At 45.9% G+C, this 27,989-nt stretch overlaps 1 protein-coding gene across 1 annotated transcript; it reads left to right on the forward strand.

Annotated features, from left to right (window-relative positions):
• The first annotated feature begins 20,085 nt into the window (after window positions 1–20,085).
• TOMM6 (translocase of outer mitochondrial membrane 6) lies at window positions 20,086–21,063 on the forward strand. Its single transcript, XM_056557792.1, has 3 exons — window positions 20,086–20,423; window positions 20,495–20,602; window positions 20,874–21,063. Exons 1-2 carry the CDS (start codon window positions 20,293–20,295, stop codon window positions 20,589–20,591), a joined length of 228 nt encoding a protein of 75 aa, XP_056413767.1. The 5' UTR covers window positions 20,086–20,292; the 3' UTR covers window positions 20,592–20,602; window positions 20,874–21,063.
• Window positions 21,064–27,989: the final 6,926 nt, after the last annotated feature.

The raw sequence follows: 27,989 nt of genomic DNA on the forward strand, positions 1-27,989 counted from the left end.
TTGGGGGAGGGGATTTTTCACTTTTTTTTTACTTTTACTTTTACATTTAAAAATTTTTTTTTTTACACTTGAATAGTCCCCATAGGGGACTATTCATAGCAATACCATGATTGCTAATACTGATCTGTTCTATGTATAGGACATTGAACAGATCAGTATTATCGGTCATCTCCTGCTCTGGTCTGCTCGATCACAGACCAGAGCAGGAGACGCCGGGAGCCGGACGGAGGAAGGAGAGGGGACCTCCGTCCGGCGTTCTGAATGATCGGATCCCCGCATCAGCGCTGCGGGCGATCCGATCGTTCATTTAAATCGCGAACTGCCGCAGATGCCGGGATCTGTATTGATCCCGGCACCTGAGGGGTTAATGGCGGACGCTCGCGAGATCGCGGGCGTCGGCCATTGCCGGCGGGTCCCTGGCTGCGATCAGCAGCCGGGATCAGCCGCGCATGACACGGGCATCGCTCCGATGCCCGCGGGTATGCACAGGACGTAAATGTACGTCCTGGTGCGTTAAGTACCACCTCACCAGGACGTACATTTACGTCCTGCGTCCTTAAGGGGTTAAAGGGGTACTCCGGTGAAAACCTTTTTTCTTTTAAATCAACTGGTGGCAGAAAGTTAAACATATTTGTAAATTGCTTCTATTAAAAAATCTTAATCCTTCCAGTACTTATTAGCTGCTGAATGCTACAGAAGAAATTCTTTTCTTTTTGGAACACTGATGACATCATGAAAACAGTGCACTCTGCTGACATCTCTGTCTATTTTAGCAACCATGCATAGCAAATGTATGCTAAGGGCAGCATGGTGGCTCAGTGGTTAGCACTGCTGCCTTGCAGTGCTGGGGACTTGGGTTCAAATCCCACTAAGGACAACAATAAATAAAGCGTTATTATTATTATTATAATAACGTTAGCAGAGTGAACTGTGGTCGTGATGTCATCAGAGAGCATTCCAAAAAGAAAAGAATTTCCTCTGTAGTATTCCGCAGCTAATAAGTACAGGAAGGATTAAGATTTTTTAATAGAAGTAATTTACAAATATGTTTAATTTTCTGCCACCAGTTGATTTAAAAGAAAAAAGGTTTTCACCGGAGTACCCCTTTAACAGAAGAGATGTAGATGGGCTTAGCAAGACAGGACACTGGAAGACAGTGTTTATGGACCTGGGAGGCGCCAATGAAGTTATCAGCGGAACCGGAGTCCAAAAGAGCAGAAGTGATGAAAGACGTCTTGGCAGTGGAAAATACTTGAATCGGGGTGGTCAAGTGAGGAGAGGTAATATTAACATCTAGAGAAGCCACTCCTACTTGTCCAAGTTGAGAGCGTTCTCCCGGACGTGCAGGACATATAGAACAGTCTTTGAGAAAGTGCTCCAGACTGGCACAATAGAGGCACAAATTCTCATTGCCTCGACAGGATTTTTCCTGCTGGGTTAAGTGAAAACAGTCCACTTCCATAGCCTCTTCGTCAAGAAGCAAAGTAGAGAGTAGGGGTGGATGTTGGAACACAGGGGCCAGACAAGGTAAACGCCATGTTCGGGCAGGTTCTTTTTCCAAAGGAAGTTCTTCCTGCCTCTCAGCAAAACGCACATCAATTCGAGTGGCTTAATGGCTAAGTTTGCTTAGGTTAGCCAGAGAATCTCATGCAGCGAGAGCATCCTTGATTCGAGAGGAAAGTCCTTTTTTAAAGGTAGCACACAAGGCGTCATCGTTCCAAGAAAGTTCAGAGGCAAGAGTGCGGAACTGAACCACATAGTCGCCAACAAAGGAGTTTCCTTGGCAGAGGTTCAGTAGAGCCGTCTCAGCAGAGGAGGCTTGCGCGGGTTCTTCGAATGCATTGCGTAATTCTGCAAGGAAGGCTGACAGGTTCAAGGAGACCCGATCACTACGATCCCAGAGAGGAGTAGCCCAGGCCAAAGCTTTTCCAGACAGTAGACTGAACATAAACGCCACATTAGCAGGCTCCGTCTGGAACAGATCCGCCATGAGTTCTAGGTGGATAGAACACTGTGTCACAAAGCCTCTATACAGCTTGGGACCCCCGTCATACTTAGAAGGACAAACGAAGCTTGGTCCCAGGAGAAGCTGCAGACACAGGAGGAGACTCAGGAACAGTTGGCTGCTGCTGCTGTTGAGCGGCAAGAAGCTGTTGCACCATGGCTGAGAAGTTGATTCAGTTGTTGCGCCTGACAGGCTAACTGCTGCGACTGTTGAGCCACGAAGGTGAGAAGACCCAAGACATCTGGCAAAGGCACTCCAGCGGGATTCATGGCCGGATCTTACTGTAACGGGTCATGGCAGGTGGTGGATCCTCTGGGCCTGTGTGGATGATGACATGAGCCGTGCCAGGGAGTGTAGTCTAAGGCAGGGGCACGCCCTAGAAGGCGGGGCACGCGCACCGGGGCTGCGAGGACACGGAGAGGCGGAAGATGAGGGAGTTGAGTGACAGGCTGGGATTCGCATGCGGGCGACATAAGAGGAGAGTGCTCATGGCCGGCGTGTCGAAGCGCAGGTGTTACAGGAACTGCCTGAACCAGTAGTATTGTTCATGAGTGACAGGTATGCTGCAGCTTTGGGACGCCCTTCAGCATAGGAGAATACAGGCCTAAGGCTAAGTTTCCACTAGTTTTTTTTTGGGGGGGGGGGGGGGAAACTCAAAAAAAAAAAAAAAAACACCAATTCTGCCACATGGCTTTTTTTGGCCCAAAAAAACTGTGGCCAGATGTTAGCTGTAAATCAATGAGAAATCACAAAATTCGATTTCCACTTTGCGTTTTTTTAATCCTTTTGGCGTTTTTTTTTCCACTCTTTTTTTTGTGTTTTTCAGCTCCTTGGCGGTTTTGCAAAGTCGCAGCATGTCGAGCCTATCACTACTGCATCCTTTTCTTTTTTTTTACGCCAAAGGGGCCAAAAATGCAATTTCCACTCAAATGAAAAAACGCCAGGAAAAACACCAGACACAAGAAATTGCACTGGCGTTTTTTCTGCCGTTTTTTTTCACACAAAAAAACGCAGGGAAAAATACAAGTGGAAACTTAGCCTTAACCAGCTGTTACAAGGCTGTTCAGAAACAAGCCGAGAGTTGATCAAAAGATTGGGTCCTCTCGTTCTCTGGGAATAGCACTGTGCACCATAGCAGCATGTGAACTGAAGCCGAATTTAATCGACGATGTTCAAAGGCCGAACACAGGGGGTACCCAGAGACCTGTTCTGACTGTCCCAGGTGAGCTGGTAAAAACACTGCATCCACCCTCACTTAACCTTCTATTTTGTATGTCCCTCCACTGGCAGACAATGTTAGTAACAGCTTACTTGACAAACTCAGAAGATAGAAAACATACATGTCTGAGAACAGTAGGGTACTCTTTTTTTCACATCATTGTTCCCACTAACTTTTCATATCATTGTTTCCACTGCATCTTGAAACAATACAATCACCGTGAAGATATCCTGTCACACTGATATAGTGTATTGCACCAATATCCGCATTCACTCACACATGCACATTATGGTTTGTACTCACGACAGAGGACAGAGGGTTTGGAGATCAGAGGAGAGAGAGCTAGTGAGACAAAAAGGATCTCACCTATTATTGATGGCGGTGTGGTCTCATTCCTCCGATCCACGTCCTGTTTTTGTCCCTTGACTGCTTTCAAACTCCCGGGGTTCAGGACCAATTGATAAGATAAATACAACATGAAACAGCTAGGAAAGGGGGTAGAAATTCATTGATTTCTTCAACACTGGTAATGTCAGGCTGTTGCTGTAACTCCACACATTTTTTTAAATTATTTATTTATGAAAAAAAAAAAAAATGCGTGGTTTCCCGTCTTTTCATTCTCAGCCAGATACCAACCAGCCTAAATAATGCCAGCCTTTTTTCCACCTAGACCCAAGAGCGCCAAATTTGGCGCTCTGGGCTGTTTCGGTGAGCGCTCATCGCCCTGCTCCTGTATGCGAATCACGGCCCATTCCTTACCTGCTCTGCTCTCTGGTTCTCAGCATGTGTGCCCCCGCCTCCTAGGCTTACTGAGATTTAAAGGGCCAGTGCACCGCTGATTGGTGCCTGGTCCTTCTGCCATATTATTTTAGGCAGCTTTGCCCCCTCTTTCCTGCCGTATCTTCAGTACCCCATAGCCTGAGATTAAGCGTTCCTTTTGTCTGTTGCTTGCCCATATACTTGACCCTTCCGCTACGTTTTTTGACTACGCCTCCTTGCCGCCTGTCTTGACCTTTCTGCTAAGTCCGACTTCGCCTCGGCCTCATCCCTCTGTACCTTGCTTTACCCAGCTACCTGTGTGGTCAAGTCATATCAGGGGTAGCGACCTGGGTGCCACCTGCCGCAGCAAGCCCCTCCTGCCTTGCGGCGGGCTCTGGTGAAGACCAGTGGCACCTTAGACTCCGCTCCCCGATACGGCCCTAGTCATCTGCCACACAGGTCAGTGGATCCACATCCAGCATCATTACAGTAAGATCCGGCCATGGGGTACCTCTGCCCGAAAATCCGGATCATGCCTCTATCGTGGTTCTCCAGTCACATCAGTTGGCTCAGCATGCGCAACAGTTAAACCAATTGTCCGCCATGATGCAGCAGTTGCTTTCTGTACAGCAACAACCGCAGCAGCCACAGCCACCTTCTGCTCCATTGTTGCCTCCCGCTCCTGCAGGCACCACGGAAACTCCAAAGAGATTATTTCCGTTCTTGCCTTCCTGGACTCTGGTTCCAATTCATTGTTCACATATCCACCAGGTCTTACAATGTCTCTGTGACAATCATCTCTATGCTAAACTTGAGAAGTGTATTTTTGAAAAACACTGTCTTCCTTTTCTGGGATATATTGTTACTAGTCAAGGTCTTCAAATGGACCCTAGCAAGTTGTCCACTGTATTGGACTGGCATTGACCTTCCGGCTTTAGAGCTTTTCAGTTCTTTCATGGTTTTGCAAATTACTATCGTCAGTTTATTCCTCATTATTCCACCTTGGTAGCGCCCATTGTTTCTCTTACTAAGAAGACTTCTAATCCCAAGGTCCGGACTCCAAAGGCTGAAGAGGCTTTCAAACAGTTAAAGTCTGCCTTCGCTTCAGCTCCGGTTTTGTCAAGACCCGATTCAGGCAAGCCATTTCTTTTGGAGGTGGATGCTATTTCAGTCGGAGTTGGTGCTCTTTTAACACAAACGTCTTCTAAGCAAAGAATTGTAACCTGTGTTTTTTTTTCTCTAATACCTTTTCTCCTGCGGAGAAAAATGATACTATTGGAGATTGCAAACTCTTGGCAATAAAGCTGGCTTTGGAAGAATGGCGTCATCTCTTGGAGGGCTCTGTAGATCCGAGTACTATATATTCTGGTCATAAGAACCTGCTCTATCTTCAGACAGCCCATTGACTCAACTCACGGCAGGCCCGATGATCTTTGTTCTTCTCCAGATTTGACTTCTACATTCCCTGCCATAAAGCAGTGAAGAATCTACGAGCAGACACTCTTTACAGGTCTTCTGATGTTCATGACCAGGAATCTCTTCCTCAGCATATTAATCCTCCTGAGGCCCCGTTCACACTATCGAATTCTCGCGGCTGAATTCCGCGAGCGGAGATAGACATACTTCGGGCGCTAGGGCCGCAGGGCACTGAGCCGTCACCATTGACGGCTATGGTCCGCTCGCAGAATCCGCGCAAAGAATGAACATGTTCTTTCTTTGCGCGGAACACTTTCAGCGGCGGAAATGTCCGCCGCTGAAATTCCGCAGTTTGAACGGGTCTCGCGGAGACACGTCCACACTAATGTTAAAGTTCACACCGCGGAATTCCACCCGGAAATTCCGTGGCAATTCCATAGTGTGAACGGGGCCTGAGTGTCTCATCTCTGTAGCACCAGCAAGACTTCAGCACCTGCATCCCGGAAAGACTTACGTATCTCCCCGAGTCTTGAAGTGGGGTTATTCTTCTCTCCTGACAAGTCATTCTGGAATTTGTAAGTCCTTGCAGCTCATCTCCAGACAGTATTGGTGGCCTAATTTAAAACAGGATATTGTTGATTTTGTCTGTTCCTGCTCGGTCTGTGACTGGTACAAGACCCCTCGTTCTAAACCTGCAGGTCTTCTACAGCTTTTGCCAGTCCCAGAGCTTCCCTGGACTGATATTGCTATGGACTTCATTACTGACCTTCCATCTTCTGGCGGCAATACGGTCATCTGGGTGGTAGTGGACCGATTTTCTAAAATGGCTCATTTTGTTACACTGCCTGGACTTCCATCTGCACAACAGCTTGCTAAACTTTTATTTTGCCACATCTTCAGCTTACATGGACTGCCTTCTCATATTGTATCCGACCATGGAGTCCAGTTAGTCTCAAAATTCTGGCAGGCCCTCTGTTCACATCTCCAAATTAAGCTAGATTTTTCCTCTGCCTACCAGCCCCAATCCAATGGACAGGTCGAGAGGGTGAATCAGGTCTTAGGAGACTATCTTCGTCATTTCACCTCTGCTCGTCAAGACGACTGGGTCAATTTACTTCATTCTCATACAATCATAGGGATTCTGAATCCAATGGGACTTCGCCTTTCTTTGTGGTTTATGGATTCATCTTCGTCCTCCTCTTCCCTTGTCTTTTTCCTGCGGTTGATGAGCAAGTACGGAATTTTTCCACCATCTGGCAGATGACACGTCACTCACTAATGTACAAAAAAAAAAAAGTTGCAACAGCACTCTTGGTCAAAAAATGGAGGCTCTCAGCGCACTTTTTGATCAAAATGTGTCCCCCATCCACCACGCGGAGGTGGCCTCATATTGGATGGGACCCTAACATGATAACTCACCTCTGCTGTGCACATAGCCTCTGACTGTGTGACATGCTGGATCAGCCATTGACTAAACCACCTCCAGTCTGAGAGGGGTGGGGTGCATGGCTAAACAGGGTGCCACACACCCCAACTTACAAAGTAAAAACAAAAGGAAAAATAGCCAGCACAACAACCTAATACACAGGTGCCCGCTGCTGTGGCAAATACAAAATGTACAAAAAAGAAAGTTGCAACAGCACTCTTGGTCAAAAAATGGAGGCTCTCAGCGCACTTTTTGATCAAAATGTGTCCCCCCATCCATTACGCGGAGGTTGCCTCATATTGGATGGGACCCTAACATGATAACTCACCTCTGCTGTGCACATAGCCTCTGACTGTGTGACATGTTGGATCAGCCATTGACTAAACCACTTCCAGTCTGAGAGGGGTGGGGTGCACGGCTAAAGAGGGTGCCACACCCCCCCAACTTACAAAGTAAAAACAAAAGGAAAAATAGCCAGCACAACAACCTAATACACAGGTGCCCGCTTGCTGTATCAAAATGTGTCCCCCCATCCACCACGCGGAGGTGGCCTCATATTGGATGGGACCTGTGTATTAGGTTGTTGTGCTGGCTATTTTTCCTTTTGTTGTCACTCACTAATGCCACGTCTCGTATGAAGTCTCAAGCGGACAAGAAAAGGAGTCCTCCTCCCAACTACTCTCCTGGTGACAGAGTCTGGTTGTCGTCTAAGTATATCCGCTTCAGGGTACCTAGTTATAAACTGGGCCCTCGCTATCTGGGTCCCTATAAAATATAGAAACATTTAAATCCCGTGGCCTATTCTCTCCATCTGCAATCCTCTCTCTGGATTCCTTCCATGTCTTCCTCTTGAAACCTGTCATCCACAACCGCTTTTCAAAAAAAGTAATCTCACCTACTTCCATCTCTGGTACCTCTGTTAATGTCGTTAAAGAGATTTTGGACTCCAAGTTTATCCGAGGAAAACGCTTTTTCCTTGTGGATTGGGAAGGATTTGGGCCGGAGGAGAGGTCTTGAGAGCTGCAGGACAACATCTTGGACCGTGACCACATTCAAAAAAGAGGAGGAGACTGGAGGCGTTCTGACCGTGAGCGCTCACCTCCCCGCTCTCCCGGCCGGGCCGCGATTCGCATTGCGGGATGCGTCCGCATGCGAATCGCGACCCATTCCTTACCTGCTCTCTGGTTCCCGGCACGTGCGCCCCCACCTCCTAGGGCGCACTTGCCGGCTTCCTAAGATTTAAACGTCCAGTGCACCGCTGATTGGTGCCTGGTCCTTCTGCCATGTTATTTTAGGCAGCTCCGCCCCCTCTTCCCTGCCGGATCTTTAGTGCCCCATAGCCTGAGGTTAAGTGTTCCTTTCGTCTGTTGCTTGCCTGTGTACTTGACCCTTCTGCTATGTTATTTGACTACGAATCCTTGCCACCTGCCTCTCTACCTCGCCCAGCTACCTGTGTGGTCGAGTCATGTCGGGGGGTAGAGACCTGGGTACCGCCTGCTGCAGCAAGCCCATCCTGCCTTGCAGTGGGCTCTGGTGAAGACCAGCAGCACCTTAGACTCTGCTCCCCGATACGGCCCTAGTCATCTGCCACAGCGGTCAGTGGATCCACATCCAGCATCATTACATGGGCCTGTTGGTATCGGCTCTTCCCGGTACCCCTGTGGCGGTGGGTACCGGGGTAATATTTGGGGGTTAGCAATAGCTGTTTTTTGGGCTAAGCCCCAGCTTAGTTATGGACTCCGTCCATAAGACGGCTTCCGCTACTAAGCCTGAAAAGTAATAAAAATAACACACACACACATTTTCATTAGGAAAAACACTCCCCCCACAGCCCTCGTTAACCATTTTATAAAAAAAAAAAAAAAAAAAGCAGGTGATCGTCATAGTCCACTGAATCCGACGTAGTCCTCTGCATTCCCGTATCTGAAACGAGAAGAGAAGAAAAACACCAAAAAATGGGTTATTACATTTTTGGGGGTTTTCCCCATGGAGAGCCTAACTTACCACCCCCATCCCAGCTCTGTCATCTTCTTGTGTTGCTCCATGTCTAGTGACGGTGCAGGAATGGAGGTGAGTAAGTAGCCTTCTGATCACCGTGTAGAGCCATCTACATAGATGCCTGTATACCCCTAATGAACTAACTATCACAGCTCAGGGAACACTCGACTTTGCTACATTAACATAGCAGAGCGCAATGGTCTCTGCTACTTTAATGAAGCAGAGAACAATTGCCTCTGCAACTGTTGCCTTTGGCTGTCTGGGCATGCTGAGTGTTGTAGCCCCTTTACTGTATTACTAAGCTAAGCTACACCCTACGCTACACCTATGTAAAACTGTGCTTACACTATGCTACGCTAACTATGCTACACCTGTGTAAAACTGCGCTAACAATACGCTAACTATGCTATAACTATGTAAAGCTACGCTAAGGCTTTTTTTTTTGGGGGGGGGGGGGCGGGGGGGACCCCAAGGAAAACAACAATTCTGCCACATGGTGTATTTTCAGGCCAAAAAACACTGTGGCCAGATGTTAGCTGTAAATCAATGAAAAAAAGCAAAATTGTTTTTCCACTTTGCGTTTTCAGTTTGGCTTTTTTTTTTTATCCTTATGGCGTTTTTTCACTCTCTTCAGCTCCTAGGCGATTTTGCTAAATTGCAGCATGTTGAGCCTTTGGCATTTTCTTCCCTGAAATCGTGGTGTTTTTCTCCCATAGAAGTCTATGAGAGTAAAAAGAAAAACGCAATGTGGGTTTTAACTATGGCATTTTTGCCAGGCGGTTTTTATTCTTTTTTGGACTTTAGCGATCCAAAAAAGTGATGGAAATACCTTTTTTAATAACATTTCGTAGGGTACCATTAATTAAAAAATAAAAAAAAATAAAAGATACAGTAGTGATAGAAAAAATTGTATTTAACAAAATATATATTTTTTATAGCAAAATTTTTATACATTTTTAAACAGGAATCAATTTATGTGTGTGGACAGGGCACTAAAAATGTAGCCGCAATAATGAAAATAGTAGTGTTATTGTTTCCCCTTTTTAGGTAGTACTACTACTCCCATCATGATGGGAGTAGTAGTACATGTACTAATTGACAGATCGCCCGGGTCTGTTGCGATCCTTTATAATTTTTAGATGCGGCCGGCTGCTCTTCTATGGTCCCCTGCACTGCCATATAGATACACCTATTTATATTTCCCGCAGAGAGCTGTGATTGGCCAGATAGTTCCAGCCAATCCCAACTCTCTGTGGGAAATATAAATAGGTGTATATATATACTTCAGTGCAGGGGACCATAGAAGAGCGGCCGGCCGCATCTATACATTATACAGGAGGATCACAGTGGGTGTCAGGAGTGGCATCCACTGTGATCTTTCCTTGCAGGTACCAGGTACCACTGCAGGTACTACTGCTCCCAATATGAAGCACACTCTGCTCCATGCTGGGAGCTTTAGTACCAGCATTAATAGAAAGATCGCAAAAGGTGTCAAAAGTTACACTCGCTGCAATCTGTCTATTAATACAGGTTCTACAGCTCCCAGAATAGAGCAGAGTGTACTCCATGTTGGTAGTAGTAGCACCTGCAGTTAAGGACAGATCACAGCAGGTGTCACTCCTGACACCCGATACGATCGTCCTATCTATTGCAAAGATGCAGAACGGCTTTCTCCTGCGCTCTGCATCTCTGCGCTATACTCGGGCCAGCCAGTGATATCAATAGAACATCACTCATTCATATTTCCCTCTGACAGCGGGGATTGGCTGCAACCATCCGGCCAATCCCCACTCTGGGTGGAAAATATGAATGAGTGATGTTCTATTCACATCACTGGCTGGAGTACAGAGCAGAGATGTGAGCGCTGTATAGAGCCGCTCCACATCTCTGCTATATTATGGATGATCGCATCGGGTGTCAGGAGTTGCACCTGGGGCGATATGTCTATTAGTACAGGTACTACTACTCCCGTCATGGAACAGTCTGTTCCATGCTGGGAGTAGTAGTACTACCTAAATAATGTAAAAAAAATAGAGAAAAAAAGTGAAACACACACTTTATAAAAAATTAATTAAAATTTTGTTATAAAAAATACAAATTTAGTTAAATAAATTTTTTCCCATCCCTACTCCATGCATCCTTTATTTATTTAGCTTTTTTGGTACCTAACAAATTTTGAAAAAATGCCAAAGGGGCCAAAAATGCAATTTCCGCTGAAATGCAAAAATGCCCAAAAAAATTTCAGACACAGGAAATGGAATACTAGCCTAACACTACGCTACACTGATGTAAAACTATGCTAACACTACACTACACTAACTACCCAACTCCTGTATTAATCTACGTTAACTACGCTACACCTGTATAAAACTATGCTAATGCTAAGCTATGCTATCTACGCTACACCTGTGTAAAACTACGCTAAAACTACACTACGCTACACTGGTGTAAAAGTACGCTACGCTAACTACGCAATATCTGTATAAAACTACGCTAACACTACACTACGCCTGTGTAAAACTATGCTATGCTAACTACGTTACACCTGCATAAAACTATGCTAACACTATGCTACGCTAACTACGCTAAACCTGTATAAAAACTACGCTACACTACACTGGTGTAAAACTGCGCTAACACTACACTACGCTATGCTAATTACGCTACATCTGTATATAACTATCCTAACACTACACTAACTACACTACGCCTGTGTAAAACTACGCTATGCTAACTACGCTATACCTGCATAAAACTATGCTAACACTATGCTACGCTAAACCTGTATAAAAACTACGCTACACTACACTGGTGTAAAACTGCGCTAACACTACACTACGCTAACTACTTTATACCTGTGTAAAACTACAACTACCACTCTGCCTGGACAGCCTTTAGCTGTCTGGGCATGCTGGGAGTTGTAGTCCCTTCACTGTAAAACCAGCAAAACTAAAACTTCCAGCATGCCTGGACAGCCTAAAGCTTCCTGGGTATGCTGGGAGTTATAGTCTCTTTACTTTAAAGAGTAGCTCCCACCATGTATTTTTTTCTTTTCTGTCCCTACCTATTGGTAATGTATCCTAAACCCCCTCCCTGCCTTTAAAAAATTTTGGTATATCTTACAAATGGGTCTTCTTGGGCACTCTTCTGCCGGAAGCCGACTTCCCCAGCAGGCACGACGTCACTGACGCCTGCTGGGTGCTGACTTCCACCCTCACTTCATCTATGCTGCGCTCCTGTCGGGAGCGGGCATAGACGAGCAGCGAATGGCACAGCAAGCTGCTCCGGGGTCTCCTCCTCCCTGTTTAGCAGTACGTGTTATCCAGGGAGGAGGAGTTAAAGAGTAGCCTGCCGTGCAATATACAACTGCCAAGACCCGGGACCATACTAATGGAGCCTCATTGCGGCACTGATATAGTGTGTGTGCGTTGTCTCCATTTCACTTTTCACGCTGGGGCGGGGACGGGCTGCGCGAGAATCCAGGGAGCTAATGCGTGCAGCCCCAGCCTTCACTGCGCTCACAGGGAGCGAGCGCAGGCTGAGTGAATTAGGACCGATTGCCCGTCCGGCATCGGTCCTAATTCACTCGTGACGTTGCTGCAGCCGGCCACTAGGAGGGAGACCCCTAGTGGCCCTTTTTCAAATGTAAATTACACCATTTAAAGCAACAACAACAAAAAAAAATAATGAATCTATATTAGAGATATGTTGTAGTACATAAGCACTACAACATATTAAAAAAAAATTTGATGGCAGTGCTCATTTAAAACCTAACATGCGTCCTTTCACTTTAATGCCTAAGCTACACTAACTACGCTACAATCGAAGTTAGCTACCCAACACCGATGTTAAACTACGCTAACAGTAGGCTCGTTTCCCTCACTCCCTAGTGAAGGATACAGGAGTCTTGATAAAATAATACAGATCTGTAATCTTGTATGATATATCTTAATTCTGTAATACTGTATGATATATCTTAATTCTGTAATACTGTATAATATATCTTAATTCTGCCTTTTGTAACCGCAAGGCTCGTACCGTACTTCTCGTTTTCTCAACTGCTGATTCCTAACTGTTGTGCACGTACATCCTGTATTTGTGCTCTGCTGACTTGTAACTATTAAGCAACATGGTATATATATATATGAACGTTGGCAAATAGTAAAACAGAGCGTACTTAGAAGGCATCTTGTGTGCATGTATTTTTTCCACACCTGACAAGACGCTCTCCTGGCCAGTACAAGCCTTAAGCCAAATTGGACCTAGTACCAGGGGTACTGAGTAGAAAGAGAACCTTTCAGCTGGGGGCTCGTCCGGGATCGAGAGGGTCATCCTCCGGACCGGTAAGAACCATATCCTTGTGTGGTATTGTCGATTCGGAGGGCACTGGCCGCGTCTCGATTCCAGTAAGTATAAGAGTTACTTTCATATCGTGTCTGGGACACAGTATTACAGTATTTGACTTCTGTTCAGGGAACAGGGGAAATGAGGAACTAAGAGTAATTTGACAATCCAGGGTGGTTGTCATGTTTCAATTTGGCTTAACGCTTACAAAAACTTCTTGTATTTCTGTTTAGTTTTGTTTAGTGTTTTACTTGTAACTTCCTTTTTTCCCTTAAGCTTAAGAAGACACGTGAGTATACTAATTATTGCTTTAATGTCTAGAGTAAGGTGCATATAACTGTTATAATAATAATAATAGTAATAATCTGCTGGTTCTCAAAACATCTGTAAGACGCCCCACCCTCCCGGTTAGAGGAAACTTATTGACCCGGGATGTGGTGAAAGCAAGTGACAGTTTGTTCAGAGATACCGTGCATGCTCAGTGATTGGTGCAATTAAATCAGAGAATCCCTAATCTGTTGAGAGGAATCCAAATCCAGAGATTGTGGTTTTGCACCAATTACGGAACATGGGTTCCAAATCATCTAAGTCATATCCTCCTCCCCTTCCCGGTGAAACATGTAAGGCTTATGTGGCCCAAGTAAGCCCTACAGGATAAGATTTAGTGAATCCGTGGGTAGATGATATAGTTGGTTGGTCAGAAGGACTCCAGCCCATTCCCAAGGAAGGGGGGCAATGATAAATACCACCTGACCCCCACTCTAACAACTACATTTGTAATCTCGAGAAGGGTAGAGAGCGTATATGGAGAGAATTAGAAGAGGAACCAAGTTTTCAAACAAAAATCATCACTGCCTATTGCTGTGGCATGCAAACAAAAACTAGGTGAAACTGTTACTGAATTTTTGGAAAAGGTTCACAGCATGTTAGCGTTATGATGCAGGGCTGTGTAAATTGTTTGATAGGATTAGAGATTGTTGTCAGAAATAGAGACTCAACGTTTTGGTGGAAAAGCAGGTGATTTGTGAAGGAGAAAGCATGTGAAGCAGTGTGAGGAATGTAGGATGAGCAGAGCTGACACTGCTGGAATAAATGAAGTGAAGATGAGTGTTCAGTGCTATGGAATGGAGTGATGTGGTAAATCGCTAGGAAAGCCCTGTGTATGTGGTCATATGATGGCGTTTATAGGATGGTTCTTATGATATAAAGTATGTTATATATGTGTGAGGTGTATAGAATCAGGAGTGTATAGAAAATGACCAGTGAATGTTTTCCCTGTGAAGCTGTTTGTGTTGTAATGAAAATGGTGTTAAAAGAAAAATATATTCACGTGGTATTAAATTGAACTATTTGATGATATTTCATTAATTTCTTGCCTTCACAGTAACACAGGGTTGATGCCAAAAAAAAAAAAAAAAAAAAAAAAAAATGAAATGTATCAAGAAATGCGATTAATTGTCTGATTATATTACAGGAGTAATAAGAGAAGAAATTTGGCCAAGAAGATAAAATAAAAAAAGTGATCACTATTTAATTGATAAACATTACTTTAGGCATTTAAAATCAAGCTAATGGTTTACTGGATTATAAACAATGCGCATTGGAGATAATTATTTTTCAAATTTTTGAGAAAGCTGTGTACACTTTTATTTTTATATCTTTGGTGAGAATGTGGGCCCTGTGTGTTGTACGTTAAGTATTTGTAAATGTCGGTATTGTTACATGTTACATGTTTCTTGTATGTCTCTTGATGTAAAGTAACACAGTCAGTAACACATGTGATACTAGACGTTTCATGGTGACTGACCAGAACTGGGGAAAGACAAGAAGCCAGACTCAAAGGGGTGGTGACTGGTGACATAGAGTTTTGGGAGGAGTAAGGCGGGGTTTACAGGGATCATGACAGCCTCTTCTTCTGCTTCGGATCTGGTGTAATTTTGTTTTTCGGGGGATATATATGTATGTGCATGTGCATATATGTATATATATGTCTACTGTTTGAAATTGAGTATGTTCATAGTACCTGTATATACAATGTCCCGAGGGTTACCATTTAATCTTCTATTCCTTTCGCATCATACCTGAATGCCCTGTAAACCTCCTGAGAAGAGACCTCACATGTAAACTCAAATTACATATCACTGCATCCCCGTCCAGGTTACATGTCACGTCTGACCTCACACCCATAGTCACACCTGCAGGGTACTATCCTGCTGGACATTATCCTGTTGTGTCCCCGGCCCAGGTCCCAACTGAGGTAGACCCCATTGTCTGGTCCCATGGAGACCATGATGTAGGACATATTGACTGTACACCGTACAAGGCAAGACTCAAACCAGACATTCTCCCGGTCTACCAAAAACAGTACCCCTTGTCACAGGAAACAAATCAAAGGTATCAAACATTTCCTACAAACTTGAGTTTTAGAACATACTGTCTCCAAACCCAATGGTACTGTCTGTTTTGTACAAGACCTGAGAGCCATCAACAGACTAATTGTGCCTATTGCCCCTATAGTTCCTGATGTCACTCAACTGTTGTCATCAATCCCAGCACAGGCAACTCATTTTTCTGTCCTCGATCTGAAGAATGCTTTCTTCTCGATCCCAGTGGACAAAGAGACCAGACTCCTTTTTGCTTTTTCCTTTGAGGGACTACAGTTAACCTGGTGTAGAATGCCCCAGGGGTATGCTGATTCACCTGTTGTGTTCAGCATTGTCCTCCAAGCCTTTTTAAAATCATGGCACGCCCCCCAGGGTTCTGTTCTCCTCCAATATGTTGATGATTTGTTACTGTGTAGTTTCTCTGAGGAGGCCTGCCTTGAGGATGGTGTTGTGAACAGGTTGAATATCTGGGTTTTGTTCTGCCAAAAGGGAAAAGGGAGTTGAGCACGTCTAGAGTTCAGTCTGTAGCGGGCCTGGTCACCCCGCACGCCCAGAAGGAAATGCAATCTTTCTTGGGTATGATTAACTACTGCAGACAGTGGATTCCCGACTGCTCATAGAGATGCTACCCTATCAGGCAAACCAGATCTCATCAAATGGTCCTCATAAATGTACAAAACTTTTAATGACGAGTCCAGGGCTAGGCCTCCCAGATTACAATTTGCCTTTCCACATGTATGTACGAGACAATTGTAAAACCATGGCGGGTGTGCTGACACAGTTTCATGGAGGTAAACTACGTCCTTGTGCTTTTTTTCTCAAAGGTGATGCCCGTCTCCGTACAGGGGATGCCGGCATGTCTGCAAGCTCTTGCTGCCTGTGCTATGATTGTTGAACAAGCTACCATCCTCACTTTAGGACATGACACTACCTTGTACACTTCTCATGATGATGTGATGCCGGACATACATGACTGCTTGCAAGTCATCCACACTGACACCTCACCCAGACCCGACCTCTCTTCAGTGCCCATACCTGATGCTCCAGAAGTCTTTGTAGATGGGTCATGTACACGCCCCAATGACAATGTTTACCATGCCAGTTATGCTATTGTCCAATTACCTGACATTGTCCTCAAGGCCCAGTCCATCCACTATAAGTCCGCACAAGCTGCAGAACTCATCGCCCTCACAAGAGCCTGTACACTTTTTGCTAAGAAACCTGTCACCATTTACATGCACTTACCCTACCATCACAATTAGTCATCATTCACTGCAGGACACACACACACACGTGGGACTGATCACATTTCAAAGGGCAATGCTCTAGCAGACCACACCGCCAAACTGGCTGCTACACAACAACCTGTCTCACTGATGTTACCAGTTCTTACACCTCCTTCACTCGAAGACACACAACTTCTTCTCTCTCTTCAGTCCTCTGTTCCCAAACAAGAGGAATATGATTGGTGTTATCCGGTATTGCAGAAAAATCCTGTAACAGGATTGATCTGCAAAGAGGGGACACCATGCATACCCCAACACAGTGCCACAGTTTTATTGCTCATTTCCACGGAGTAGGCCACAGGGAGCATCTTTGAGAAGTGGAAACAAGTCCTTCCCATCATACTCTCAGAAATTAGAATGACCCCCCCATAAGACTTTAAAACTCTCCCCTTTTTGAGATTCTCATGGGTAGGCCTTTCCCGACTCCATGGGCCCAACAACCACTTATAACAGAAGAAGGGGACCTCAACCAGATAAGGGAACAATATGTCACAGACCTTATCCAAACCCTTGATAGAGTAGAACAAAAAGTTGTCTGTAATTCTCCTTCTCTCCCACAGGAACCAACACACCAGTTCCAGGAAGGCGACACTGTCCTGGTTAAAACTCTGTCGAAAGGAAAGAAGCCCGGAGACTTCACCTTTGGACCCCCAACCACAGTTGTTGCCGTGACGAGGACGGCGGTCCTCACAGAAGACAGCCCTTCTTGGATCCACGCCTCTCGGATCAAACTCGTCCAACATCACCCAAAGGAGGTAATAACGGGGGCAGACAGCCCTGACCTTGAAAGCCTAGCGAAAGATGTACCCGTTGATGCCCTGGCCTTGTTCTGGCAGATGGTTGAAGAAACTAAGTCTCATGATGTTTGCATTAATGACTTTATTGACTTTGATTCACCCCACGGTGACTCTGCAGAATGAATTAGAGAGACACCCAAACGATAAGTTCCTGAAACACCATATAATGTTAGCACAAAACCTCACTGCGAAGAATTGTTGGATATGCACCCATGCCCCTGTGTCTGCCCAAAGCATGCCCTACTTTGCTATCCCTGTGCCCTCATATTTCAGGGAGACTGTTTTGACATGTTTGCTGACAACAAGACACCATATGCAAAGAACTGAAACACCTCAGTGGGTATTCCTATAGTAGGATAGGTGGGGCAGCCATGGTGGCAGGGAAAGTTAAGCAGCCCAGGCCCAGGACCACACCAAATGTTGGTTTTCAAGGGGGGTTCCTGGGTAACTCGAGTGGTCACACATATACTAGACCTAGGAGCGATCCCCACAGAAGGAATAAAAGTTAGTTTTAACGGGACATCCGCAAGTACTGATCTTCTTAAACCCAGCCAGATAGAAAGGTACTTACATGACCCAAAGTGGCCAAATAACACCCTTTTTACTCAGGCTACTCAAGACGTAGACTGCTATAATATAACAGGACACCAACCATGCAATGACACGTTAGAATACCAACTTACTGAACCAACATGGAATAACCCAGATGTGGGCTACTGTGGTAGATTAGGACAGATACCTCTCTGGTGTTACTTAAAAAAATGCCTAAAGACTTATTGCATAGGTCCTACTTGTTGTCATTACATAGACACTTCAGGAACAATTCAGATGCACCACCAGCTTGAGAACATACAAAAATTGAGGGACAAATATGCCAAAGACAATGAAATCAACAGGGATAAGTGGTGGGGGGATACCTTTTCATTATTGAATCCCGCTACCTGGCTCAAGGGCGTAGGAGGATGGATAGGGGGCGTTCTGCAGCTCATAATACACATTACTGTCATTGCCCTCATAGTATATGTATCAATAAAACTTATTTTCTTATGTATGAAACGCTGCAAGCCAAGACCTGCTGCAGATCCTAAAATCCTCCTCTCCACCTCATCAGACACCCAAGTCCCTCTACTTCACCGTCACTCAGCAGAAGGCTATACTGCCTACATAAAGACTTTTCAAAAGAAAATAGAAAACAAGGAAAACCAAGTTGTCTAAAGTGACAACTGGTTTTAAGAGGGGATTGAAGGATACAGGAGTCTTGATAAAATAATACAGATCTGTAATCTTGTATGATATATCTTAATTCTGTAATACTGTATGATATATCTTAATTCTGTAATACTGTATGATATATCTTAATTCTGCCTTTTGTAACCGCAAGGCTCGTACCGTACTTCTCGTTTTCTCAACTGCTGATTCCTAACTGTTGTGCACGTACATCCTGTATTTGTGCTCTGCTGACTTGTGACTATTAAGCAACATGGTATATATATATATGAACGTTGGCAAATAGTAAAACAGAGCGTACTTAGACGGCATCTTGTGTGCATGTATTTTTTCCACACCTGACAAGACGCTCTCCTGGCCAGTACAAGCCTTAAGCCAAATTGGACCTAGTACCAGGGGTACTGAGTAGAAAGAGAACCTTTCACCTAGCCTGCTACACTACGCTAACTACTCTAACTACTCACCCGGAGTCCGTAGTAAACCGAGCAGGCGCACACAGTTTGCTACGGACTCCCCTGAACAACTTCGCAGGGTGATGTAAAGTATTTCCCATTCTGTGAAAAACGCCATGGGCATGCGCGTGTTTACGCTATTAGCGTACGCTACGCTAATTGCGTAATGTCGCGCATGCACAGTAGTTCTAGCGTAGGATCGCGCCTGCGCAGTGCGTTACTTGCTTGTTATCAGCGTAGGTGTAGTTTCTTGGATCACCCGTGGATTTTTCATATCGCACATGCACACTGCACTGTGGGTTAATTTCAGTTTTAACTTCTGTGTTAATATATGCACACTGCACTGTGGGTTGTGTTTTTTGCTTCTGTGGGTTAATATATGCACACTGCACTGTGGGTTAATTGTGTTTTTTGCTTCTGTGGGTTAATATATGCACACTGCACTGTGGGTTAATTATGTTTTTTGCTTCTGTGGGTTAATATATGCACACTGCACTGTGGGTTAATTGTGTTTTTTGCTTCTGTGGGTTAATATATGCACACTGCACTGTGGGTTAATTGTGTTTTTTGCTTCTGTGGGTTAATATATGCACACTGCACTGTGGGTTAATTGTAGTTTTTACTTCTGAAAACGACATACACATGCGCGATTAGCGTAGTGTACATTAGGTCTACGCAAATAGCGTAGAATCGCGCATGCGTATGTATACTTTACATCAAGGGGATTGTGTTTAAACTTGTGTTTTTTTCCATTACTGCGCGGTACAGGCAGTAGAGATACAGGGACATACTGCAGCACCTTGTAACGTGTAGTGCGCAGGCGCTCACAGGACGTTTCCTAAGGAGCATTTCTTGCGCTTCACCTGGCTTGTGGTAACATCGCCAACCGTGGTGAAACGGTGTATAGGGGTAAAGGAAGTCAGCGATTAGAAGGCGTACTCCCCCGTATGCCCTCCAGGTTAGCAGGGTCACAGGAAACATGCCACTCCACCCGGAAGCAGTAACAGATCGGGACATGATGGCGCCTGGCAGTGTGGAGAAGAGCTCGGGTGGTCGGGATTTTTTTCGTGGGGCGTATCGCTTTATTACTGACAGGAATGACTTCAGCCGGTGAGAAGCGGTCACGTGGCTGTTCTGTGATTCGTTACTGACGGTAAAACTCACTCGTCTCTTCTTTGCAGGAATCTTCTGGTGAACCTCGGGCTGTTCGTTGCCGGTGTATGGGCTGCCAGGAACATGTTTGACATTGACTTAATGGCGCCGCAACCGGGCATGTGAGGGCGGTGCGGGTAAGTGTTGCTCCCTGGAGTGCCTGTCGTGTCACCCTCTAAGGTAGTGTTTTCTTACCAGTCTGCCTCCGGCTGTCCAGGCATGCTGGGAGTTGTAGTGTTGCTGTTGGCACACTAGTTTGGAAACACTGCTGAGGGAACGCTCACTGAATACAAGGATGGATCTAACAATTTCTCCTCCCATTCTAGCCTGTGGTTCAGCAACAAACCCCTGCTAGTATGCCTATGGATAAGATGCCATATAAAGCACATTATTTTCTTCACCCTGCAGAATTCGGAGTGTCTGATGGAATCTTTTTCACATCTGCATGGAGATCGGTGTGACTGCACTTCCTTCTACCAGTGCTGAGGCCTACAGTGTGCAAAGCGACGTCCAGAGTGGGTCAACCACGTGCTGCCAGAGGGTCACTGGAGACTTATAAAGGGAATCTCTGTGAGTTGAATAAAAATCCACAGAGCAATGTCTTGTGTCCTTTTTTAATTTGGGGGAAAAAAGTAAAGTTATATAAAAATGAGAACTTTTTTCTTTTTTTTTTAAATAACACAGGTACACAGAAAACATGAGCAATGCCAAGCAACAATGTGCATAAAGAAACCACATACCTGCACAAGTAAATTTGTAAATAGACTGTATAAAACAGTACAAAGATTAATAAAATACAAGCCACACAGTGCCCACATGTCACTTGGAAAATAGGATAACTAAGCGTAGCTAGATGAAGTTCTGCTGCCACGCATTTATTCACAGTTCACGAAGAACACAAATTAGACTTCTTCACCCAGGAGTACGAGCAGAGGTAAGAGGCAGGAGCGTTCACCTGGACGACAGGCGCTGTTTCACGCCAATTGGCGTGAAACAGCGCCTGTCGTCCAGGTGAATGCTCCTGCTTCGTACCTCTGCTTGTACTCGTGGGGAAGAAGTCTAATTTGTGTTCTTCATGAACTGTGAATAAATGCGTGGCAGCAGGAACTTTCTTCTCTACATTGAAGTGTTTGTACCTGTACACATTGATACCTGAAGCATCTCTGTTTTACCTGGTCTGCAAGTACTCACACCCCACTCATTTTCCCAGCAGTATTACATATTTTGCTCTAGGGCTGGGCGGTATACCGGTTCATACCAAATACTGAAATTTTTGGGCTGCACGGTATGAATTCTTCCCATACCGCAATACCGGTTGGGCCCCTCCCCCTTGGGAATGAATTATCAGCCCAGGGCTGTGCCGTCCCCACATTGGGGAACTAATCAAATGTTACCCACCAGTGCTGTTCTGCTCCCCCCCCCCAATTAATTTTCAGCCCAGTGGGGTACTACTCACATATGTCACCTGCAAGCACTGCCCTCCTCCTCTTTGTTGGGAGCCGCCGGCGATGGAACTCTATACTGTACGCCAGTGGTCTCCAACCTGCGGACCTCCAGCTGTTGCAAAACTACAACTCCCAGCATGCCCGGACAGCCAACGTCAGTCCGGGCATGCTGAGAGTTGTAGTTTTGCAACAGCTGGAGGTCCGCAGGTTGGAGACCACTGGCGTACGCTGTATCCCTATGCCCGGGCTGCAAAAGATAAAGAAAATAAACTTTAACTTAACTACGTCGGCCTCACGCTGTTCCTTGGGTCTGGAACGTCGGACAGCCATCAGCCTATCACCGGCCGGAGCGATGTCCCACCCCGGCTTCTTGCATGTCGTCTAAGCTATCACTGGCCGGGGCAGGACATTGCTCCGGCCGGTGATAGGCTGACGGCTGTCAGACGTTCCAGTCCCAAGGAACAGCTTGAGGCAGATGTAGGTAAGTTAAAGTTTATTTTCTTTATCTTTTGCAGCCCGGGCATAGGGATACAGCGTATAGCAGTGGTCTCAAACCTGCGGACCTCCAGCTGTTGCAAAACTACAACTCCCAGCAACTGCAGTCCGTGAGTGCTGGGAGTTGTACTTTTGCAACATCTGGAGGTCTGCAGGTTGGAGACCACTGGCGTGTGGCCAGTGGCCCCCAACAAAGAGGAGGAGGGCAGTGCTTGCGGGTGACATGTGAGTAGTACCCCGCTGGTCTGATAATTGGGGGGGGGGAGCAGAACAGCGCTGGTGGGTAACATGATTTGGGGGGGAGCAAAACAGAGCTCGCGGGTCACATGATTTGGGGGTGGGGGGTGAAGGAAATACCGTGGAACTGCCATAAGTTACTAAAATACTGTGATACACATATTTGGTCATACCGCCCAGCTCTATTTTGCTCTACCAGAGGTGCCCAGCTTCCTCTTTTTGTTGGTTTGAGATAATAAATATAACACACACAAGACCCAAAAAATTGAGGAGTGGATGAAGGGAAGGAAAAATTTTGGTACCAGGAGCAGTTAACGGTGCACTCACATCAAGATTTTTCTATATGGTTGCAATATACGTTTTTGAATTGAAAAGCGTAGGCAACCATATAGAAAAACATACTTTGACTTACCATACAAAAACTTACACAACCAGTTGTATCTGGTTGTAAGTTTTTATAAGTGTAAGTTTTTTTTCTACATTTTTGTGCATTTTTTAAACTTTATTTATTAATTTATTTTATTACATTTTACTCCACTGCCACCCAGGATTTCTGGAGTGTTGCGGAACTGCTACTACTCGCATCATGAAACAGATTCTTTTCCATGATAGGAGTAGTAGTTTCCCATCTGCGGGCGGCTGGGAAGACTACAGCAGCGCTTGTATTACTACTACTACTCCCATCAGGGAACACTCTGTTCTATTTTGGGGGTAGTAGTACAGGGCTGAGGGATTGATAGCATCGGGTCTCAATTCTGAGTTCTGAACCAGGGAAACGACCGCTCTGCTCCGCAGCGATGTATATTTCACATTCACAACTTCATATTCAGATACGCCGGTGGGAGCCATGAATGGCTGGCAAAGAGTTGGCTTTCAAGGCTTTTAAAATCCTACAGTGCGGCTCGTGGTTTTTCATATAGCCATCTGGTCAGGGATTGCGGCGCAATGCCGCCAGCTTCCCCGTCGGGTGTCTTCTCGCCCTACTACTCATGTGAATGCAGCCTTACATAGTCTGAAGGCAGGATAATTGAGTAAGTGATGGCGCAATGTATTGCATCAAGATAGAACTACACTACCGGTCCCACACTTTTTGGAGTTTCTAGGGATGCCCTTCATAATAATATTTTCATAAGAGACAGTCATGTATAGCAGTTTCTTTCTCTAAGAGTCGCTGAGAACAATCATCCATCCATCGCATGGCGACTGCTTTCTGGCCCATAAACAGTGTCCTGCTAAAAGAGCATTCTTCATCTAAACTTCAAGATTTTTATTTTTTGGGGGGGAAAGTGTTTTACTTGCTGTCTAATGACATAAGCTGTAGAGATAATTAGAGATGAGCGAACTTACAGTAAATTCAATTAGTCACAAACTTCTTGGCTCGGCAGTTGATGACTTATCCTGCGTAAATTAGTTCAGCCTTCAGGTGCTCCGGTGGGCTGGAAAAGGTGGATACATTCCTAGGACTGTATCCACCTTTTCCAGCCCACCGGAGCACCTGAAAGATGAACTAATTAATGCAGGAAAAGTTATCAACTGCCGAGCCGAGAAGTTCGTGACGAATCAAATTTACTGTAAGTTTGCTCATCTCTAGAGATAATCCACAGGATAAGAGATGAGTTTCTGATCGTCTAGGGTCCAACTGCTAGGACCCCCTGCGATCTCCTGAATGGAACCTGGCTCTCTGAGAGTAGCACGTGCTGCAGCCGACATGCACTCCATTCATTCACTTTGGGAGTACTGAAGGGACCAGATTGCTGTAATTGTGCATCTCCAGTAGTTCCATAGAAATTTATGTAGCACATGCCCCTCTCAGAGAGCTTGGTCCTAGCGATTTTGTGGATAGGGGATAAGTTGTTGCTTCAATTGATCATGGGGAAAAACGTATCCCTTATTCAAATTATAGGGGAGAAGTTTTAGATTGCGGGGGGTCCAACAGCTGGGACCCCCACAATCTCCTGTATGGGCCAGCTCTCCCCGTGAGTGGCACGTCACGACACTCGCATGAAGAGGTGGCTGACAGGCCCACTCTATATATCTCTATGGTAGAGCTGAAGATAGCTGAATGGCTTTGCCTTAGAGATATACAGAGGGGGCGCTTTGTGCAGGATTGTGAAGCGCTGCTCCCAGAGAATCGCGCTTGGGAGGGGGGGGGGGGGGGTGTTGGAGTGGTGTGTCTCAGCGGTCGCTTCCCTTGCGATCTTAAACTTGTTTCCTATACTTTGGATAGGGGTGTTAGGTTCGACCCCAAAAGGTCGTGACGTCTTCTGTCGGCGAATTCCCAATTAGTGTGTGGAAGGCTTGTAAGGGGCTGCAGTCACCTTACTTTCCTCCCAACGCCACCCTGCCACTCAAATCAAGACACAGACACAAGTGCTGTCTCTAAGCCGAGGGCAGTACAAGTCTGCCCCTCTTCTCAAGTGTATTTTCCTATATAGCTAATTTTCAATTGGGCATGCGCAGTAAACTTTACATTGTATGAAACACAGGAAATCAAATCATTTGCGTAGTCAGCAGAAAGTTGGATACAAAAAAAAATACATAGCTAGCTGAAATATAATGAAACATTGTTTCAAGGACACATCTGTGGTAGAAAAACATAAAAGTCCTGCATTCTGTGTCCTGTAGCCTTGAAGATAAGATACTAATTGTCTCTAGTCCATAATTTCAGGAGTTATGTAGAAAAACAAGAAAGATAAAATGCAGTCACTTAGACTGAGAAAATGGATTATTTGAAAACAATATGGAGTCTCCTCTACCCAATTCCATCAGGGGATAGGTTTTTCCCCATGATCTCTCCTTTAACCCCTTAACACCTTAAGGACCATGGACGTGTATACACGTTTAGGCTGAATGAACGTTCAGCCATTAGGACGTTTATACTCGTCCATGGCTCTCGTGGGTGCTGCCCAGTGCACCCACGAGATCGCGGCAGGGACTCGGCTGTAACACACAGCCGGGACTCTGCCGCACTGCCGGGACCGAACTAAACTTTGGTCCCGGCAGTTTAACCCTTACAGCCGCGGTCGGAAGTGACTGCGGGCTGTAAGTGTAATGACGAAGGGAGGGAGCTCCCTCTGTCACCCGTGCAGCACCCCGCAGCGCAATCGCGGGATGCTGTGTGTGATCCCGGGCGGGCGGGGACCTGCCACACTGCCGGGACCAAAGAAAACTTTGGGCCCGGCAAATTAACCCTTACAGCTGCGGTCGGAAGCGACCGCGAGCTGTAAGGAGTTTTGACAGAGGGAGGGGGCTCCCTCTGTCTCTCCTAAAGCACCCTGCAATGACCGCAGGGTGCTGCTGCTTACCTGGGCAGCCGGGGGTCTTTACTAGGACCCCCAGGTCTGCCCTGGTTATTGCCTGTGAGGACATCCTCATATGCTGGCACGTCCTCATATGCTGCCTGCTAGTGTAAAACTAGCAGGCAGCATATAGTTGCAATGCTTTGGAATACTAAGTTTTCCAAAGCATTAATAAAGTGTAAAAAAATATAAGATAAATGAAAGTGTCAAAAAGAAAGTGTAAAGACAAGAAGTGTAAAAAAACAAAAAAAAAAAGTGTAAAAAAATTATAAAAATATATTTATTAAATAAATATAATCAAAAATAAAAATGCATAATGTGTGGGATCACACAGCGCACATCCGCAGCATATTACATGCTGCGGATGCCCGCCAACAGTCACAATAATGAGCTCCCTGCTGTGGCTAGGTAGCTTTATGTGTCCACTCATAGCGGCGGATTTCCCGCCGGCAGTCATAAGCGGACACATTGAGCTACCCAGCTGCAGCAGTGATCTCGCCCTTGTGACTGCTGGGGGGCATCCGCGGTGTGAAATAAGCCAAGGATGTGCTCTATGTGCCCCTACACTGCGTCCCGTTCATACTGCGTTTCCGCAGTGTTAGAGGTATCCGTCAGCATCACGTCAAAAAGAGTGATGCTGACGTATACTGTAGCAGCTCCATCCATTTCTGAATGAGACGGGTACAGTATACATTGGCATCCCTTTTTTGACATGACACAGGACACCGATACTGCAGAAACACAGTATGAATGGGGACTATTCATATAATGATGCCCTGAAAGACAAAGGGGGCTCCTCTCCTTCTTGGTCCTACCAGGCGGTCAGGCAACCAGATATGGCCTAAGTAGGGGTACTGCCCAGCCCGGGACGTACATGGTGATAAATTGGGCGCATTTCCTCCATTTCAAAAGCGACGTACCAAAATGATGTCCCACAAATAAAGAATTTGTGGGGAAAAAAAGCTAATTTCTTTTTTTTCCATTGACTTTGAAATAATTCTAGCCACACAATAAGGGCTCAACGTGCTCACTTTTGCCCTAGGTGAATACTTTAGGGGGTGCAGTTTTGAAAATGGGGTCACATCTGGGGGTGCAGTATTGTTCTGACAGCTGGAATGCTTTGCAAGATGAAGTGTGGACTATAATTTGTATAATGAAATCCTGAAAGCCAAATGGAGCTCCTCTCCTTTTGGGTCCCACCGTGTGGCCATGCAATTAAATATGGGCTAAGTGGGGGTATTACCGAACACGGGGCGAACAGCGTAATAAAATATGGGGTGCATTTTCTACTTTTCAGATGCAATGTCAGGGATGTGGAATTCCTATCGCCCGACACCCAGGACTAGCAGTCCTTCGGGCAAGCAGGGCCGGACCTGACAAGTGCAGCTCCCGACTCCTGCCCGCTCCAAACAGAGCAGGGGAAATGAGAAGCTGTGTATTTGTCTTCTCTCCCCTGCTCTGCAGACGTGCAGGGGGAGATTAGGGGGCATGGCTTCTTGCTCCCCGTGCAGACCTGCGTCCTCTGCCTTCACTCCCCCCGCTGTAGCTTCGGAGAGCTGAGGGGAGGAGGCGCGTCTGCACGGGGAGATGCTTGCGGCGCTCACAGGGGAGTATAGAGCGGGCTCGGGATTCCTGCCCGCTCCATACTCTGCAGCCCCCGGCTGTTCTCAGTAGCCGGGGGCCGCCGCTAATAGCCAGCATGCGGCGATTGCCGCGGCTGGCTATTAACCCTTTAGATCGCCGCTGTCAAAGCTGACAGCGGCGTCTAAAGGGACCTGTGAATTCTCCCTGATGGGCTAGTGGGGTAGATCACCCCCCTGCAGCACGATCGCAGGGGGGCGATCCACTATAGAGGTAGCCGGAGGACTTACCTCTGTTCCCTGCTGTCCCGCTCTGTCATTGATAGATCCTGGCTGGACCAGGCTCTATCAATGGATCACAGAGCACACAGATTAATAGAGTTCAATAGATCTCTATTCATCTGTATGAGGAATCTAATGATTCCTCCTATAAGTGTAATAAAGTGTAATAAAGTGTAAAAAAAAAAA

This window comes from Hyla sarda, chromosome 2 (assembly GCF_029499605.1).
Source record: "Hyla sarda isolate aHylSar1 chromosome 2, aHylSar1.hap1, whole genome shotgun sequence".
Classification (NCBI taxonomy): Eukaryota; Metazoa; Chordata; class Amphibia; order Anura; family Hylidae; genus Hyla; species Hyla sarda.